General features: G+C 41.0%; 2 protein-coding genes across 2 annotated transcripts; both read left to right on the forward strand.

Moving 5' to 3' along the window:
- The first annotated feature begins 1,439 nt into the window (after nt 1-1,439).
- On the forward strand, nt 1,440-5,404 carry Trpml (Transient receptor potential cation channel, mucolipin). The gene is made up of 3 exons (XM_017158864.3): nt 1,440-2,081; nt 2,832-3,682; nt 3,847-5,404. Exons 1-3 carry the CDS (start codon nt 1,695-1,697, stop codon nt 4,583-4,585), a joined length of 1,977 nt encoding a protein of 658 aa, XP_017014353.2. The 5' UTR covers nt 1,440-1,694; the 3' UTR covers nt 4,586-5,404.
- Nucleotides 5,405-9,405: 4,001 nt separating this feature from the next.
- serp (chitin deacetylase-like protein serp) lies at nt 9,406-16,751 on the forward strand. The gene is made up of 4 exons (XM_017158861.3): nt 9,406-9,814; nt 10,811-10,989; nt 11,279-11,528; nt 15,235-16,751. Exons 1-4 carry the CDS (start codon nt 9,760-9,762, stop codon nt 16,380-16,382), a joined length of 1,632 nt encoding a protein of 543 aa, XP_017014350.1. The 5' UTR covers nt 9,406-9,759; the 3' UTR covers nt 16,383-16,751.
- Nucleotides 16,752-20,588: the final 3,837 nt, after the last annotated feature.

Genomic DNA, 20,588 nt, shown 5'->3' on the forward strand with positions numbered 1-20,588 from the left:
TAGCTTTCATAGAACGAACTATATAAAAACTATGTTTCTATTAAAAAGAGGTAGATAAGGCTTAAATAATTTAACCAAACTTTACAATAGGAACTTTAGTAACACGTAAAATAACTCTGCAACATTTAAAAAAAATAAAAAGTTGCAATTTTTTATTAAGTAGCAACATGTCGCGTCCGTAATTGTCGCGTCCGTATTCTTGCACTATTTTTAGAAACAAAACCGGTGAATGTTTTGCCACCGAACTTGCTTTGATGTGTTCGGTTACTCAGCAGGTATATTGGAAAAAAAGCCAAAAAATATCGCCATCCAGTTTTGAAGGATTTAAGGTTTTTCTAAAGTTTTCAATATTGCAGTTGTATTTTTGTCGCGTCCGTATTTCACTTATTTTATTATATTTCTAAGAACTGGCTGGACAGGTAATCTTCCTTTTTCACCATAAATACAAGAGCGTCTTGTTCCGACAATGTTATTTCCTCCTTACTTTTAAAAACATTAACATTAACAAAGAGGGATTTCAATTCGGGAAAACTTTCGTAAAATTGCGTTCTCCTAATTTTTTTGTAAAATAATATAATAAACAGATTAAGATAATAGTTAAAAAACATATCTGAACATTTTTAACATATCCTATAACGAGTATGCATACATATTGCTGACTGGGGGAGAGCCTAACCTCCAGTACCCCACAATCCGCTCCTACTACGCCTCTGTCTAACCAATATTAATATGGCAAATTTGTAATCAAAACCAAATTTCTGCTGTTTTGGAAAATATAGCGACTTTGGAACTTTATAGGAGTACATAGTACACTTTTAATTCGTATTAGTTATTATTTACGAAGGGCAGAACATATTCTGAGTCTTTGCTACAAACATTGATGTTTTCGTACGCAGAACAGCTAACATTTTAACCCACTCATAGCAACCTGTTTGCGAACACTTTTCCGCTCATAACAAACTACAAATAATTCAACAATAGGCAAAAAACAATGAGCTTAAGCATTATTTAATTTTTTCCCGCAATCGATTTGATTTGTTTTCGCAGTTATCGTTCCACTTTCCATAGTCAAGAGGAGGAATTCAGAGTTGCACCGAAAAAACATCGCCTAACTATCGCATAAAAGAGCCCGTCAAAGTCCCTCAAAATTGGATGGCGGACTAACTGGGAAATTTTCGGATCCGCATAAAGCATAAAAACATACAGCTGCGGTCAAAATAGTAGTAGTGTTCCCGCCCTTCGTTTTTAATAGTTTGTTCTTGTATTACTTCATTCTGTAAACATTAGAGAGCATCAGCTGGATGAAAGGAAAGTCCACAGATGAATTTTTTTTGTACTGACGCAGATGTGCCGTTGTGTGAACAGTCCATTCACAGTGAAAATAATCGATGTTATATCGATGTTGCCAAAAATTGGAAGCATCGGTTGTATCGAATAAGCATCGACTACTGTTCCAGCGCTATTGAAAACAAAGCAATTCTCTTGGTCTTTTGACCATTATTTCATTTAATTTCACTGGCAAGAGTGGCGCCTTAATTACCAAATAATTATATATTTACCTCCCCTCCCCCGATTGCTTGTTGCGCCTGTGCCAATTCTTCTTTTGCATGTCGACTGGGCGGGCAAAGGAAAGATTGCACGGAGAACAACAACGCAGGTGATTTGACCTCGCGACGAAGGAGGAGCACATCGAGATGCAGAGCTACGGCTCCGGAGCCCCGGCAGCTCCGGCCGTGAAACGCCGTACGGACAGCTACGAGGCTGCCCAGCAGCACCAGCAGTCGCCGGAGAGCGACGAGGAGTATGTGAACACCAGGATCCTGCGTCGCCAAGTGCAGTTGCAGTCCACTCCGGTGGCCCCCGTGGTTCCCATGCCCATGTCCGGGCCTGTGTCCGTGTCCGGTGGCAGTGGCACAGCTCCGCCCTCCGTGGACGGGCGTGAGGAACAGCCGGAGTTTCCGGGATCTTCGGCCGCATCCTACCAGGAGGAGCGAATGCGACGGAAGCTGCAGTTCTTCTTCATGAATCCCATCGAGAAGTGGCAGGCCAAGCGGAAGTTTCCCTACAAGTTCGTCGTGCAGGTGGGTTTACATCCGGGTTTTTTCCGATTCACATCTGGATATGAAGCTATTTAATTGATGTCGCGTGATGCGCGGGGTTTGGGGGCGGAACAATGGTGACGCATCTGAACCACTTCTTTAGGCGTTTTGCTCAATTTACAGACGCCTTTAATCAGCCTTCTCCGGGCTTTATTGTTTGCCTAGTTTTTGAGCATGTAAAGTGGGGTATAGTCAGCACATTCTTGATTATTTTGCTTGCATTGTTAAGCCCCTCTGCTCTTATCGATGCCTTATCTCAGAGGTTCAACTATAGTTAGAACAATACGTAATAAAGCGAATGAAAATTCACGAATTTTATGGCCAAGCACAGCGTGTAGGCGCACTCGTACAAATTTTATAAGTTGTTTAACTTTTGATAAAGGTTCGATTCTTGGGGATTTTTTTGTTCGAGGTTAAATGGGAATTTTTAAAATGACTAAAGCACAACTGATATAAGAATCCACTCTACTAGCCATGATTGGTCTAAAACCAAATCAGATTTAGCTGCAGATACCCAATAAATATAGTCTGACGCATGCCCTAGCATAATTCGGCATTTATTTATAGATAAGCTTTCTAGATCACTGAACTATCTGACGCTTGTGGCCAAAAACAGATAAGAACTACGCAATTTGTACCATGTATTCCAAACTAAGTTTAATGAGTAATAAAAAGTAAAGCAATCGCAATAAATTTAGCTAGCTAATAACTTCGACCTCTTAACATTTGCAGATTGTCAAGATCTTTCTGGTGACGATGCAGCTGTGCCTTTTTGCCCACTCGCGATACAACCACATCAACTACACTGGTGATAACCGATTTGCCTTCTCGCACCTCTTTTTAAGAGGCTGGGACTCTTCTCGGGAGGTGGAAAGTTACCCGCCTGCGGTGGGCCCGTTTGCTCTATACCTCAAATCGGAGTTCTTTGACACTGTGCAATATGCCGTCGATGGTTACGCCAACGTAAGCCGATCGATTGGACCATATGACTACCCCACGCATAACAACACGATGCCGCCGCTGAAGCTGTGCCTGCAGAATTACAGAGAGGGCACTATTTTCGGCTTCAATGAGTCCTACATATTCGATCCCCACATCGACGAGGTGTGCGAGAGCCTACCGCCGAACGTGACAACCATAGGAGTAGAGAATTATCTCAAACAGCGCGGTGTTGAGGTCAATTTCGCATCACTTGTCTCAGCACAGCTGACGTTCAAGATAAAGACGGTGAATTTCAAGGCCAACGGTGGCCCGCTGTCTGCCCCTGATTGTTTTCGATTTGACATATCCATAATGTTCAACAATCGAGACCACGACGGGCAGATGCTGCTCTCACTGGATGCGGAGGCGACGCGACTAAAGTGCCATGGAGCCACAGACTTTATTTCGGAGGCAAATTTCGATTCAATGCTGAGGAGCGTACTCAATATATTTGTCCTACTAACTTGTGCATTATCGTTTGCGCTCTGCACAAGGGCATTGTGGAGAGCTTACCTCCTGAGATGTACAACTGTCAACTTTTTCCGGTCCCATTTTGGCAAGGAGCTGAGCTTCGATGGTCGGCTGGAGTTTGTTAATTTTTGGTAAGTCTTTGGCAATGTTGAGTTGTGCAACAGCCTTGGAATTTAGAAAAAGAATAGGCATATTTCCAAAAACGTAGTGCAAATAATTCCGAGTGCTGTTTATGTTAGCCCAACCCAAAAACCACTACAAATATGGAAGCTTATAATGTAAATTTTTTATTCAGGTACATTATGATAATCTTCAATGACGTCCTTTTGATCATTGGATCAGCTCTAAAAGAGCAAATCGAGGGAAGGTACATGGTGGTGGACCAATGGGATACCTGCTCGCTCTTCCTGGGAATCGGCAACCTGCTTGTATGGTTTGGCGTGCTTCGTTACCTTGGCTTCTTCAAAACCTACAACGTTGTGATATTGACGTTGAAGAAGGCGGCGCCAAAGATTCTGCGCTTCCTCATCGCCGCCTTGTTGATCTATGCAGGATTTGTCTTTTGCGGCTGGCTGATTCTGGGACCCTATCACATGAAGTTTCGATCGTTGGCAACAACGTCAGAGTGTTTGTTTGCTTTGATTAACGGCGATGATATGTTTGCCACATTTGCAACACTTTCGAGCAAGGCGACCTGGCTGTGGTGGTTCTGCCAGATCTACTTGTACTCGTTTATATCTCTGTACATTTACGTGGTCCTGTCACTGTTCATTGCCGTTATCATGGATGCCTATGATACGATTAAGGCGTATTACAAGGATGGCTTCCCCACCACCGATCTCAAGGCATTTGTCGGCACCCGCACTGCAGAGGACATTAGTTCCGGTGTATTCATGACCGATCTAGACGACTTTGACCAGACGAGCTTCCTGGATGTGGTGAAGACTATTTGCTGCTGCGGACGTTGCGGACGTCAACAGGAGCCCGTGCAGGCTAACAGTGGTTACACCAGCCTTTCTAGTATTATGAAGTAACTGGGTGCGCCGTATCGAGCCGGAGGCCTTCTTTCTGTTTTGTTATGTCAGCTTTATGTGTGTAGTCGAACTTGTTGTTAGCTTTTTGTATTAGTTTGTTAGTTTGCCAAAGCACTTGAACCGAGATAAGAGTAACCATAACGTAAGTACCTATGAGAAATTCCAAAAGCAGCTGCCCAAAACACAAACATTAGTAATGTTCCGATTTGCACTTTCAAAGATTTGGTTTAACTCCGATTTGCAGAAATATTAATTTTGACTAAAACTAATTTTTTCTTGAATATACAAACTCAAAAGTATTCGTACCAATTACTGTCCATCGATGAAATCCGAAAATTTGATTGTGAAAGTGCTCTACCAGCAATGCTGGGTTTCGCGAAATCACAAAACAGCAAAATTATTTTAAACCGACAGATATTAAGGGTGTGATATAAGGCGAACCAGAGTCAGAGAACAATAGAAATTACAATAAAGGGAGCTATTTTTGCCAGGGATATTGACATGGGTTTGATCAAGATCTTCCATGAGAACAAATGCATCCGAAACGAGTTTAGGTACAAATTTGAAAGTCACAGCAAATAATTGTATATAATTACACTTGTCGACAAAAAATATCACATCCCACCATCTAAAAAAATAAGAATTTAAGAAAGTTATTCGCTTTTCGTGATGGAAAAGGACTATTTTTGTCGACTTGTGTTATTAATACAGAAGCCTTAGTTAAGAATACATTAAGTAAAATTATTTTATGTGTACAAGGAAAACTTTGTATTAATAACCAAAAATTACAAAACCAATAAACTGTTTACAGAACTCAAATATTGTCTGTTAAAATTATTGAAACTGATTATAAAATCAAAAAATTTAATTAGCTTCGTTGTTTATATACCCTCGCAGTTTCTTAAAACTGAAATCTTTAAAAAATGCTTCATCCCAGAGTAGAAGAGAATTTGATGAAAAACAATGAAGTTTCTTTCTTTTCTTTTCAGAATTATCCTATTTGAACTAATTGTAAAGACATCCACTCTTAAAAATTGTGTCACGTTCGACATGTCACGCACGAATTGTCTACTCATTTTATTTAGGGTCTTTGGAATGAAAAAATCAAGTAACTTTGCGATTTTTTCTATAAAAACTGGTTAGATGGATTTAATTCAAACCAATTGTGTATTATAAAGTGTCATTTAAATAACATCCAATAATTTTTATAGCCGATACTATCGTCTGATATATCGGTGGCAAAGCGATTGCTGGAACACTATTAAAAAAGGCGTTTTACGGTGACCACTGTATATCTCCTCCAAAAATGATCGTATTTCCATTCTGCTTTTACATTTTGCTTAAGAAAAAAACAAGAAAGGAAGCTAGCTTCTGAAAGCCGAAGCTTATATACCCTTGCAGATCATTCTATTAATTTATAAATTGCCAAAATGTTAAATTTCCTATTATTTCACATTAATTTTTCGATCGTTTCTATGGCAGCTATATGTTATAGTAGTTCGATCTTTTTAAAATTAAAATCGAAATTCGGAAATTTTTAAAAATAGTCATATCCCAGAGTAAAAGAGAATGTAATAAAAATCAACAAAGATATAATTTTTTTACTGTTAATTTCCATTTAATTTTTCGGCCGTTCCTGTGGCAGCTATATGATATAGTGATCCGATTTTTTAAATATTTAATTCGAAATTCAGAAATATATAAAAAATAATATTCCCAAGAGTAGAAGGTAATATTTGAAAGAACACCGAAGCTAGAATTTTTTTAACGTTTCCTTCCTATGGGAGCTATAAGATATAGTTGTCCGATCCGGTCGGTTCCGACATATATACTACCTGCAATAGAAAGAAGACTTTTGGGAAAGTTTCATCCCGATAGCTCAAAAACTGAGAGATTAGTTTGCGTAGAAACAGACGGACATGGCTAGATCGACTCGTCTTGTGATGCTGATCAAGAATATATATACTTTATGGGGTCAGAAACGTCTCCTTCACTGCGTTGCAAACTTCTGACTGAAATCATAATACCCTCTGCAAGGGTATAAAAAGCATTTCCGACCCCATAAAGTATATATATTCTTGATCAGGGCCACTAGCCGAGTCGATCTAGCCATGTCCGTCTGTCTGTCTGTATGAACGCTGAGATCTCGGAAACTACGAAAACTAGAAGGCTTAGATTTCCCACACATATTCCTACGCAGCGGAACTTTATTTCAGCCGGGCGACACGCCCCCTCTAACGCCCACTAACGATTTTAAAATGTCTGGCGCCCACACCTTTAAAGATTTCCGAGAAGTATAAATTCAATTTTGTTGTGTACCTATCGAAATGTAGAAGACATTTTTCAATTCGGACGATTCATTAAAAAGTTATACGCAATCAAAAATAGTTGATATATCCATCTCCCTCGCACTCCCTTTACCCTAATGACGGGTATTAGATAGTCGAGACACCATCCCGACTATAGCGTTCTCTCTTGTTTTTTGATAATTTAAACTGAAAGTGAGTATTTAACGCTCAAAGTAAATATTTGTATGTACTTGATTATATTTTGTGTGTAGGGTTTAGGTATAGAACACGCAATCAAATTTGGAGTTTAGAACATACTCTTAGTTTAACATGCGTACGGGAAAACAGCGCATAGTATTGGATTGACAAATCATTATAAATTAACAAACAATCTTACAACTTACTCCAACAAAGAACTGCATTGCGCTTACCTTGTGACCGACATAATAGGAATATAGGAATACATAAATATAAAAGGGAAAGGAACAAGTGGTTCCCCAGTAATTGGAAATTTATTAATTTGCCCGATCGTAAATTTTTGCGGTTTTAAGCATGAATTTCATTGAATATTTTGCAAGAATTCGCTGAAACGAGATGATCACATTTTAATGAAACGGAAAACAGGTTCTCCAATTGACGTAAATTTCATCAGGCAGATGTTATGCGTGTGCGTTGAAGCGGAAACCGTCCAAGTCAAAGACTTATTTTACTTAATCTTAATTGGAAATTCAAGCCGAGAGGCAGAAGCGGTCGCAGTTTGGCAGTCAGCCTTACTCCTCTATGCAAATGTCAAGAGTGGCAAAAATAGACAATGACAATTCAGAAAGGTCTCTCGCCAAACGGCAAAACACTTTGGCACACTTTAAAGTTGAAGCCACCAGGCAGCAGACAAAAAAGCAGAAAAACGCTCAAGTTGGTGGCAGTTCGTCACGCCTTTAGACGCCTCTCTGTCAGTTAGCAGTCGTCGAGCCACGACGTATCACTCTGTGGGCCATAAATGGCTTTAATTTGGCTTTAAAATGATCAAGGTCGCTGCGGGTAAAAAATAACAGCTTTTAAATTGGAACGACCAGACGACGGCGAGGAACTACTTAGCCGTCAAAATAAAAAAAAATCGAAAGATGTATCTTTCTTTCAGATTTTTTTTAAACAAATCGAATTTTAAAGACTCTTGCCAATTTATTGAGAAAGTTCAATTTTGAATCCTTGTTTAGAATTAAATATATGTATTATGTTACACTATGATGGAATTTAATTTACCAAGGGACCAAAAATATTTGTTATTTATTTTCGAAATAATCCTGCTATTTTGACTTTTTTGTTGCAAAAAGTAAATTTTTTTCACTTTCATTCACATGGGGATTTACAAATATGCTTAATTGTAAAAAGACAACACTCTATTTACTCTTGTCCATATTGGCTCCAAAAATCATTTAAATTGAAGAAGGAAAAAATAAAAATCGTCGTAGGTCTTCATAAATAAAAGACACAAATAATCATTATAAATAATGATACTTGTTAATAACCATTATTTACAAGTTGTTCTATTATACTTAAACTTCAAGGAATTATCTCTATGTTGACCACGATGTTATTGTTAATTAAACCATTTTTTTTAAATAAATATTCATATGTGTTAAAAACTAAATTTTTAATCAACAGAAGCTGTTGAGCCCTGCAGGAGTCTTTAGATATCTGCCAAACCAGACACAAATTAGTGGAGAACTCACATTACGATACTGGATATCTTTACTGTAGAAAATTTCTTAAGAGTGCTTTCTATTTCCAAGTGCTTAACTGGACTAGAAATGGTGATCAATTATAGAAATTATGCGATTTAAACGAGCATTGCACTTATCCTTTTACAATAAACGGGGAATGATAAAAGACTTGAAGTACTTTAACATCAATCATACGCACTGTGGCCAGTCGCGTACCAAATGGACTGAACAGTTAAGGTACCCGAGTCTAGTGAGATACCCAAATAAAGAGCTAACTCATAAATACGTAAATGCGGGATGTGGGATGATTAAAAATGCATTTTGGCGACCATGTGACTGCGTGGGCACGCCCAGACGAAGTGTTTGGCTGACACACATCCAACACCCAGCGCCAAGAATAGAGAGGGCTAGTCCCGGGAGTTGGACGGCAGTCAAGAGACCCCTCAGACGTTCTGGAATCTGCCATAATGGCCATAGTGCCATTTGCAGAGTGGCAGCCAGGCCCAAAACTTCGCACACTTGCAATCCACAACGGACGCTCCGCTTCTCACCTCGCAGGGCGAGTCGAAAGCCGCCACCATTTTGCATATAAAAGAGTGATCGCGTACGTGCCGCACTTCTCTCTTCTTTTCAACCACGATCCGGTCACGATCGGGCCAAGACTTGTGCAACACACACACAGATTCCGGCCAGAAAGCCAAAGAGCCGAAGAGCTGAAAAGCAAAAAGCCAATAAGCCGGGCTTGCCAGGTGATCAGTGATCAGCGATCTGCGATCAGCGGGAGCTTTTGTGGATCGCATTCGGGATCGCCCCTGGGGCCAACGCAACCGATCGCCGAGCGCCGATCGAAGGTGCAGGTTTCCAAAGCTTTCCAAACTCACCACAGATGCACGAAAGAGACGTCGCCGCCGCCGTGTAATAAAAGAAGCAAATTTGACTTCGTCTGGGGCTTTGGTGTCAGAGAGGGGTTCGAGAAATTGTGCGCGGCATCGTAGCAAACAGTGTAAATGGAGCTTTGATAGCGATCGGAAGGACAAAACTTGCTCTCCGCCGTCCAACTCCAAACAAGTGTTTTTTCCCAACAGTGTGTTATCGAAAAAAGACCAACTCTGAAAAACTGTGCTGCAACGGACACTTACTGATTGAATCCCAAGTCCAACATAAGATGGCAAAACTATTTGTGGTTTTTGCCGTTTTGGCTTTGGCGGCCTTTAACGAAGGTAAGGTCTCCACTGAAATACCTATATTTTATGCCTCTTCGTAGTCATAAGTTTTAATTTTCGAACTGCAATTTGCATTTGGCTGTCGGAAGTTGTCAAGACATCAATTAAAATCGCTCGACTGGTTCGGCCTTCAGAAGAGCAAGAAAAGACAAGGCAGAAAAAACAAAGAGGAAAATCGAAACGAAATTGAAAAGCCGTTTTCAAGATGTGAATGTGGTAACCTTGGTTATGCAAAAAAGGACGACCCAGCTGCAACTAGCTCGGTAAACAACTTTCATTTTCTTAAGGGACCCCAAGTACCGAAAAGCACGGTGTCGGCTACCTTGAGGGGCGGAGAAACCCATACAGGTTGACATTTGAGCACTGGGAATGCAGTTCTCCCATCCGAACTCGAATTCGAATTCGATTCGGAATCGATTCGCCGCGACTTGACTTTGACAGGCCATCGATCATGATTAAAGTCGCAGCATAAGCACTGGCTTGTTGCTGCCCGTCAATTAACCGTTATGCAAATGCGGCAACTCCCTCGACATCGGATTGGGACTCGAGTTGAGAGACTCGAGACTCGAGACTCTACTGTTGCCAAGTCGCAAGATGCAAAATGTCAAAGTTATAGCGCAGGCGCAACGAGTTTCGGAATGCTTTCTGTATATCGCTTTAGGTGTTTCGTATTTTGTGTTTTGCGCTTGGCACAGACATTTATTTCTGTTTCTGCGCTCGGTTCTCTGGTGACATCGTATTTCATAATGCCAAACGTGTTTTTTTTCGGCCAACACAACACACCACTAACCAGCCCGACCGCATGCCATGTCTATAAGCCCCGGCCGAATCCACCCGTATCTGTGTTTTTGTAACAGGAAGTGCCAGGCCATGGCGACATGGACCCAGCCCAACCCACATTCGCGGTAGAAAACTGGCGGGCCAACTGCAACTATTTCGCTGCCTCCATTTTCATTTTCATTAAGACTTCCATTTCCCTCTTTCGGATTGCAGCCAGAGCCAGCGAAAGCGATCCGCTGCTGAGATTCAGGCGACAGGCCACCACCGAGGAGGCCAAGAAGGAGGAGTCCTTCGAGAAGGAGCTCTGCAAGGACAAGGACGCCGGCGAGTGGTTCCGCCTGGTGGCCGGAGAGGGCGACAATTGTCGCGACGTCATCCAGTGTACCTCATCGGTAAGTTAGCTTTTACCACTTTAGAGTTAACTACTTATTAATTTCTTTATCCAATGAAATTATGAGGTTAATGTGAACGAAGTTAATCCATGAATATTAATTTAAATGATCGTATGGTTTTTTGATGAACTTTAAAATAATGCAACAAATTGGGGTTATTAGCAGCATAGTAAAAATGACAAATAAATTATTTTGAACTATTTGAAAATAAAAAGCAAACAAGACTATCCAATTTAGGTGGATGTTTTTGGGAAAATTATATTGATTAAAGGTTCTTCTTTAATTACAGGGTCTGCAAGCCATTCGTTGCCCTGCTGGCCTGTACTTCGACATTGAGAAGCAGACTTGCGATTGGAAGGAGTCGGTGAAGAACTGCAAGTCCAAGAACAAGGAGCGCCGTGTGAAGCCTCTGCTGCACACGGACGAGCCTTTGTGCCAGGACGGATTCCTTGCCTGCGGCGATGGAAACTGCATTGAGCGCGGTCTCTTCTGCAACGGCGAGAAGGATTGCTCAGATGGATCCGACGAGAACACCTGTGGTGAGTACCTTACAATCCTTACATTTCCCACATTCTACAAATGAAACAAGTCGGTTAAATTTAACTGATAAATAAATACAACTTTTACTTTCACGTATGTACTTCATAATTTGTTGCAAATAATTACATAAAAGTGACCAAAGATATGATCAGTACTGAAAGCATTGGGCAATTCATGCTTGATTTATTAACCTGCCGAAGTTACAATCATTAAGTATTAAGACAACTATTACTGCCAAGGATCAATAAAATGGAATTACCAAAAATAATTGATCAAAAATAGCGGATAATGCGGGGCCAAAAGTAAACACAATGATCACTCGTTCACATTTTTTGGAGCACTTTTTCATTTAAATTTGACATTTGACAACAATAATTCACTGTGATTCAGCACAAATTGGAGGGGGCGTCAATAGAAGTAAGCCGCCGCCAAGTGTTTTTTGTAGGATTGGCTTTCCCAAAGGCCCGAGGCTGAGTGCTATTACTCCATCGGCTCAAATAATATAAGCCTTCAAGGGGCTTAAGTATAATATGTGCGTGCAGAGATATTTTTTTAGATCAATTTATGAAAATATTTGTTTAATAGTGCTATATTCCATATTTCTTTGTTCGATGTCAGTGGCTCTGTTTATTTTTGGACGAGCGCCAAGTAAAATTTTCTTCAGTTATTCCAGTCGCACCTTAAAACCGGCTGACGGCATTTAAAACATTACCTCAGTGGAGGAGGAATACTTCAAACTCCACTCTCGAAAACTCTGACAACGGTACACAAGTGTCTGTTTCTTTTTTTGGAAGGGGGTTGGGGATTCCAATGACGCCTACATGCAACGGATTCGACTCCGTTGCACAGATCCCACGAACCGGTTTCGCAAAGCCCTTAGCTCAGTCTTAGTCCCAAAAAAACTTAACAAAACTCAACTCGACGTGAACTCCAATCTCTAATGAATATCGGCTTTTGGGTGGAAATGTCAAGTGTGAAATGGAAACAAAATGTCAGACGCCGTTGGTTGCCCGCTCACAGCCACAGGGGAAAAAATAAAGCATGTGTGAGAAAAAATATTAAACCATTAATTAACAACATCGTAATAGCGCTAACCTTGGACTTAATAGAAATCAAATCGAAGGAAAACAAAATGCCTCTCCATAGGTGGCTCGATTCATGTGTAAATTAGCCTTACATAAGCGGCTTTAAAACCGTTTGTTGTATTTGCTTCGGGTATTTTTAGCAATTGCAGAAAGCCGCAAAAATCGAGCCAAAAGCAGGTGAAAAATAAACACAGTCATAAATACAAAATAATAATAACAACAGCAACAAAAGATCGAAACAGCAGCCCGCGTAAAAACCGCAACTAATTTATAATAATACCAATAGCAAACTCAAATATTCGCTACTATAAATACAAGAGTGCGCTCATAATTCTTCAGACACGAACGACATTTCTCAAGAGGCCAGCCTGGCATATAAACGCTGCCTTAACGAGCTAATTAAATGCCAAACAAATCAAGCCATCAGACCTCTTCAACAACCTCGCTTCTGTTAGATCCCAACTGCGATTGCAAATCGCAATGGATATTTATAAAATGCGAAAATTTGCACTTCTGCCTGCAGCCGCTGGCGGTAGCTTTTGAAATGCCCAGCCGAGCATAAAGCCATACCCGTGATCGTAAACAATTGAATAACTCCAGTCCAAGTTTAGCCCACTCGCCTTTGGGCCCAATGAGGAAGCTCACGTCTCCGGGAGCCAAAACAAATGGCAAGCGATTAAAAGAGCGATTAACTGGTCATACATTGTAGTTTTCGATGGTAGCGTCAAAGTAACGAGGAGAGTGTACTTAAAAAGTTGGTAAATAGTGCAGCGGCCTGATGGGTTTTTCTTGAGAAATGACTCCCAACGTGCCATAAGAATAACGAAATTTGTTGAGCGAATATTAAAAAAAAATGCGTATCATTTCATACTGCCTTGAAAAAATATTTAAATCGAAAGCCCAAATGATTGATAGTTTTCTCACAATATAAAAAGGTTAAATGTATATTTATATATTTATTATTTAAATTAAATCGACAAAAATCTACAAAAGAAACAAATATTTGAAAGCCCAGTTAAAAAAAACATGTATATTATCATGGCAAACCTTAAAGAAGAAGTTTATCTCGCTTCAACTTCATAAATATTTATGATGTTTTTTAAAAGCAAGTCTCTTATAGTGTTTTTGATAAATCCATTCTTTACAACTCACAAATAAGTGACTCCCTGATGCGAACAAGATTATAGTTCCAAGAAGTCAATCAAGAATACTGATTAATTGATTCTTACTTAACCTAATTAATTCTGAGAAATACGACGAAATCCCCCAAAACTCAGTTAAACAAAATTCCCCACAATTATTTATCGATCACCTTCAGTTGGCCCGACTTCATAATAATCCATCTCTATCTTTGCAACATCCTCTTCAGTAATATTAAGCCAGCTTACACACATTCACGCTTCCAATAGCCACTCTCCGACCAGCAATCTCTGCAAAAATAAATAAAATAAATAAAAGCACGGCCCTAAAAAGTCAATAATGCCAGGGGATCTGGTGAGCAATGAATACCGAATGCTGAACCGGTCCGGGATGACATAACTTCGACTCCAACGACAGATTATTGGCAAATGGGTACAAGGAGGGAAGAAAGCGGAGGCAACACACAAAAAGGTCAACAAAGAGACACAGCCGGCAAAATGAAAAAAGAGTGAAAAACTTGATGGACAAAATGCTTTGGCCTTTGCATGCCACACGATGTCTGCCATTTCACTTTGGCCAAAACCAAATGCCAAATGAGACAGCGCCAAAATAATTACGGCGAATATCTTTGAAAACTTTCGCAATCGATTCCGTTTGGCGGGCCAGCAAGTGCAAGGCTTACCAATTGAGTTGGCCCAAAGCGAGTAGCCATCATTTGCATTTGGCCGATAAACAAATGGCCAACACGTGGGTGGCGAGGGCTTTCGTTCGGCCAAGGGGAGGGGGTGTGGCTAATAAGTGAACGCTGCCTGCATTTCAAAGCAGCCTCGCTTGATTAACAACACTTGAAAATTGCTCAAAACAAAACCGAGAAAATCCAAAATAATAATGCAAGAAAAATATATAAAAAACTGACTCGAGGATTGTGTAGACATTTTCCATTCACTTTGCGTTTCGGTTTTCCCACCTCTCTTGATTGCTTTTCCAGACTGCGTCGGTTCATTGAACTAACCCCTTCGCCTTCCTCTGTACAGTTAGCTAATTGCTTAAATATTTATATGAAAAGTTGAGTGAACCTTTGCCGGCTAAGTGAACGCAGGCAGAATACAAATTGTCAATAACAAATGAAGCCGAAGAAAAATCGTTGATCGTTTTTGTTTGATTGAGAGAGAGAAATATTGAATCACTGGAGGAGAAGTTTCAAAGTTCTAGGAACTATAGTTCAGGCTAGTTAAGATGATTCAATCATGGGTTTGTATCTGGTTCTGTATGTGAGGTCCATACTAAATACATCGCATTTATTTTGAAGCAATAGCTATAAACATTAAAAGAATAATGCATAAATAGGCAATAAGTATTTAAATACTTCTCGTTAAATCGTGAAATTTCAAATAAAAGTTACCATATTCTTCTTAATCCTAGCAAAACCCCGAAATGTCCTCCTCCTAAACCCGTATTTGCCTGATCTTTTCGCACACAGATATCGACAACGATCCCAACCGCGCCCCGCCCTGCGACCCCACCGTGTGCGTCCTGCCCGACTGCTTCTGCTCGGAGGACGGCACCTCGATCCCCGGCGACTTGCCCGCCAAGGACGTGCCCATGATGATCACCATCACCTTCGACGACGCCATCAACAACAACAACATCGAGCTGTACAAGGAGATGTTCAAGAACCGCAAGAACCCCAACGGGTGCGACATCAAGGCCACCTACTTCGTGTCCCACAAGTACACCAACTACTCGGCGGTGCAGGAGACGGCCCGCAAGGGACACGAGATCGCCGTGCACTCGATCACGCACAACGACGAGGAGCGCTTCTGGTCGAACGCCACGGTCGACGACTGGGCCAAGGAGATGGCCGGCATGAGGATCATCACGGAGAAGTTCGCCAACATCACGGACAACTCGGTGGTGGGCGTGCGAGCCCCCTACCTGCGGGTGGGCGGCAACAACCAGTTCACCATGATGGAGGAGCAGGCCTTCCTCTACGACTCCACCATCACGGCTCCGCTGTCGAATCCGCCACTGTGGCCCTACACCATGTACTTCAGGATGCCCCATCGCTGCCACGGCAACCTGCAGAGCTGCCCCACCCGGTCCCACGCCGTCTGGGAGATGGTGATGAACGAGCTGGACCGCCGCGAGGACCCCGCCAACGATGAGTACCTGCCCGGATGCGCCATGGTGGACTCCTGCTCGAACATCCTGACCGGCGACCAGTTCTACAACTTCCTGAACCACAACTTCGACCGCCACTACGACCAGAACCGCGCTCCCCTGGGCCTGTACTTCCACGCCGCCTGGCTGAAGAACAACCCCGAGTTCCTCGACGCCTTCCTCTACTGGATCGACGAGATCCTGGCCAACCACAACGACGTCTACTTCGTGACCATGACCCAGGTTATCCAGTGGATGCAGAACCCGCGCACCATCAGCGAGGTCAAGAACTTCGAGCCCTGGAGGGAGAAGTGCGTGGTGGAGGGCAAGCCCGCCTGCTGGGTGCCCAACACCTGCAAGCTGACCTCCAAGGAGGTTCCCGGGGAGACCATCAACCTGCAGACCTGCGTGCGGTGCCCCAACAACTACCCATGGGTCAGCGATCCCACTGGCGATGGTTTCTTCTAAGTCAGCGGTCTTAGTCCCACCCAAACCCGAACTTAGGCCCAGGCCTAGGCCCACACCTCACACCAAACCCTAAGCTCTATCCCAACACACTCACTCGATCGATTATCGACTATTTGAATTTCCTGCAAGACTTTTACGAGTGTACTCTCTTTTGACTGACTTCGAGGAGCAAGTCTTTGCTGTGTTACGGTTACGTTAAACAACATGAAAATTCGACACGGAAACCCACAAAAGATATTCAAAACTGCAAGCCCCAACATCCGAACTTGTGTTTACACTCTTTTTGTAGTTTTACGTTAATTTGTACGTGTATATTTAAATAAAAACAAAAAATAAAACGAAAAAACCACAAAAAATCAAGAAAACAAATACTGGATTTCTCAATATCGCCTCTTTTGTTCCTCAAGTGCCAGCGAGTGAGTATTAGCTAGCTAGCAACAGAAATATGATTTCTAAGAAGCCTGAAAGCCGAAAGAAAAAATCCACAGCCCAATTTGTATGCCATCTACCCACTGACTTACTAACCAGTTTTCGGAATTATCCGACGGGGAAAAAAAGACACAAATTTGAATAACAATAACGCGTTTTTGGTGCTCGGTTTCGATTTCAGTTGGAGTCCCGTCCCCATGTGCATTTCATATGTAAATTTCGCCTATGCCGAGACTGGTTTTGCTCGGTCGCTTTGGACACCTAACACCGATCGCCCCAAAGTGTCGATCCGGTCTAGAATTAGATATATTGGTCTATATTATACAGACATAAAGTATAAAAGGCTTCAAGATTTGCTAATTCGTATGCGCACAAATCAATGCAGAGGGCGATTTGGCGGTGGAGATGGCAAAACAGGTTCTTGGGCTTGGTTTCGCTTCGGATCGATGCGATGCGATGCGATGCGATTCCGATCCAAACTCAGATTCAGATTCGATTTGGTTCGGCCTGACTGGGCCCGCGGCTCTTTGCGCAATACCAAACAAATCGAAAAAGCTGCTAATTAATTTTAAGCATTGCAAATTTTTGGCTGGAAATACCAGGCACATATGAATACATATAATATTTATATGCTTTACACATTTAGCAGGCCAAATAAATAAATACGGATTTGTTGTATGTATCTCGCGGTACGAATGCGACGCATAAATAAGTTTTATCACCAATCAAGGTAAGCGGCTCTCGGAGGCTCAAAAGTGGCCCAAAAAACAAGTTCCCTACGCTCAGGTGTGTACGATTGTAACTTGAGCAAACTTTTACTTTTGCGAGCCGAGGTAAGTGAACTAGTTGCAAAGTGGGCGATTTGCATAAATTGCACAGAAAACGACAACGGGCAGGTAGGAAGGTAGGCTGCTCGGCACAGTGGGTCGCAGTGTATAGAAAACTTTGTTAAGAAGGATCATTAACGTGACATTTGAATTAATTTCACTTTTATATTGTCTGACTTACATTGATAAAGATATTATAATTAGACATTTCTCTACAGAAAGTTATGATAATCTTTATTAAAATTAGAATCCAATCTAACGGCTTAGCTTGCTTTCTTTCTTGTCGAATAATATTTCATTTAGGGCCGGTTTCTCGAGTCCCTGTCAAAGTCCCTGATAGCTATCTGTTCGAAAAACTTAAAGACCAGATAAACTGTTCGTCAAAGCAAATCGGCTTTCTCGACTGCTTAAATTTATCTGAACGAGAAACAATTACAGAGTGCTGTTAACGCACAGAATTGTGCTGTGAAGGGTAAAAAATGGCGTGCTTCGATTATTTCATCAGCTGTTTGGGTATAATTTAAAGGAAAAGTCAGCTGAAATTTCGTTTCATCTTCATAGTTGGCTTTGGGAAATCAGCTGTCATTCTATCGAGTCGAAAACGCTTAACAGGGACTCCGAGTCCCTGTCAAAGTTAGCTCTCACATTTATGCTCGAGAAAGCCAAAATGCCTTAGCAGGGACTTTATCTGTTCGAGAAATGTTAGCCGGCACTCGAGAAACCGGCCCTTAGAAGTTGTCGGTTATAGAAATATGCATAAATTAAACTAATTAGTTCATCCTGTTTGTAGGAATCTCAAATTAATAAGCACACTTAAATATAGAGTAACGTGCTTTACGAACCGGTTTCAATCAGAATAAAAACGAGCGCTATAACTTATAATAAGCCGTTGGCATATACATACATACTTAGAATACTGCATACTTTTAATGCCTTGGGTTTGTTCAAAAACTGATTGGCAACTAACATATATTTTTTGCTAGTTAAAGTTGGTTTTAGAAAAGGTTTGTCATTCTTCAATGTTGTAAGCGGTTGAGTCCACTGTTCGACAAGTTGACGCCACAGCTAGCCAGGTCGTATACTTAATTCTCGAATATGCTTCCTTGTTCTGGGATCGGCGTTTTGATTCAGTGGGTAGGGTGACGTCAATGCGGCAAGGCAAAGTCATCAGCTTCCAGTTGTGTGATAAGTGATTCGTTTCGCTGCAGCTGTCAGGTGATCAGCAGATCACCAGAAATCGCAATTTTTGACAGGCCATTTGTGAAAAGTTGAAGACACCGTCGGCGAAACAAACAATAATTGCATAATGATGAAGATGCAAACGCCAAGCAATTAAAAAACAGATCGCAGCTGATGAGTTTTCAAATGGAAGTGGAAATGGAAATTGAAAGTCAAAGGCAAACACTCGCACAGATCGGATTCAATATACTGAAGACAAACTAAAAAGAAAGTCCGTTATTTGCTGCAGGCCTTCGATGCTCTCGGCGTGCCATAAATTAAACGCTCCCCGGCGGATCGGAGCTGAAGATATAGCCAGCGGAAAGGAGACTCGGAGGGGCAAGGGCGGCGCGGAGTTATGCAACGCAGCTCGTGTTTTGGTATTTTTTATGGTTATGCATTTCTTTTACATACGGCTTACAGGCTCATCTTCAACTTCGACTTCGGTTTATTGTCTTGGCCACCATTTCCTTCATTAACAATTCCGCTTTGCGTGCTTTTTACAAAAACCAATTTCTCTTTTCCCCTCTAAAACACACTCTTTCTCTACGTTTATTAGTTTTTAATATTCTTCTTTCCAAGAACACCTTTAGTTGGCTTGAATAAAAGTTGTAAAAAAAGTATATTATTTATTAAGTTGGGCTATGTTTATTTTTAATGGTCTTGCTTATTTTTTTTTTTACATCGGTAAACTTTGAAAAACTATTTTATTTGTTGTAGCTGAGCATTCACAGAAATCAATAATACCTTAAGTTCAGCAATTCAGGTAAAAATCGAGGTGTAAAAAAACATTTAAAAAATCAAAGGTGTTTTGGCGACTACACAGTACCAAACAAAATTTATAAACCATTTCTACTTTTCCATGATATTTCCTGCTCCTGAGTAAAATCATATCATCTAAACTTATGTATGTACCAGGGTCATTGTACCTACAGTATTTCTAAGATACAAAATACCAATGTTTTCCGACATTTTAATACATTATGGCATTTAATTTTACATTTTTATGCAGATTCTAGGGATTTCTGCGCATCAAAAGTTGGTTGTGTTTTGATTGAACTATAATTCTAACTGAAATGCATTTGTTTCATCGACGGGTCGACGGCAACGCCCACTTCAATTCTAACACTCTGAAAGTAATGGATAACTGCCAGTTGAGGGACTTGACTTTAGCGATCCTCATTGTATCTACGTTATAATATGAGTGCCCCAAAGCACATAATAACCTAAAGTTAAAGATTAATTAATAAATTACTAAGCTGACTCATAATCAAAGGGGCTAAAATTATAAAGAACTACATTTATTTATCGTTTCGTTTGAATCGTAAGCGTAGACAGGTGGCTACACTAAAATGTTTGGCTTTTCATTTCGTATGCAAAATAATTCGCTTTAATTGGTCGAAGGACTATGGAAAAGCCCATGGGCGTTGCTGATTTGGATTAGCTTTTGGCGTTTGGCTCTTTTCAAATCAAAAGTGTGTCATTCACTCTGAAAACTCGAATGGACGACCTTTCCAACGCCACAAACAGCTGCGAAAAAAGGTTAAAACGCTTACAAATTTAAATCAAATCAAAGGCAATAACAATCGCAACGGTGGCTGCGCCAACAACTACATATCGACAAAATCGAGGGCAACTAAATTATGTAAATCCGTAAAACCCATGGAAAAAAAGATGATAAAATAAAACGATTTTCACTCTTCATCTGCTCATCGCTTTGGGTGCCATCATA

Source organism: Drosophila takahashii, chromosome 3L (genome assembly GCF_030179915.1).
Source record: "Drosophila takahashii strain IR98-3 E-12201 chromosome 3L, DtakHiC1v2, whole genome shotgun sequence".
Taxonomy (NCBI): Eukaryota; Metazoa; Arthropoda; class Insecta; order Diptera; family Drosophilidae; genus Drosophila; species Drosophila takahashii.

Coding starts and splice junctions, on each gene's coding strand:
- Trpml (XM_017158864.3), top strand. CDS start 1,695: ATGCAGAGCTACGGCTCCGGAGCCCCGGCAGCTCCGGCCGTGAAACGC. Junction 2,082..2,831: donor CCTACAAGTTCGTCGTGCAG/GTGGGTTTACAT, acceptor TAACATTTGCAG/ATTGTCAAGATCTTTCTGGT. Junction 3,683..3,846: donor CTGGAGTTTGTTAATTTTTG/GTAAGTCTTTGG, acceptor TTTTTTATTCAG/GTACATTATGATAATCTTCA.
- serp (XM_017158861.3), top strand. CDS start 9,760: ATGGCAAAACTATTTGTGGTTTTTGCCGTTTTGGCTTTGGCGGCCTTT. Junction 10,990..11,278: donor TCATCCAGTGTACCTCATCG/GTAAGTTAGCTT, acceptor CTTTAATTACAG/GGTCTGCAAGCCATTCGTTG. Junction 11,529..15,234: donor ATCCGACGAGAACACCTGTG/GTGAGTACCTTA, acceptor TTTCGCACACAG/ATATCGACAACGATCCCAAC.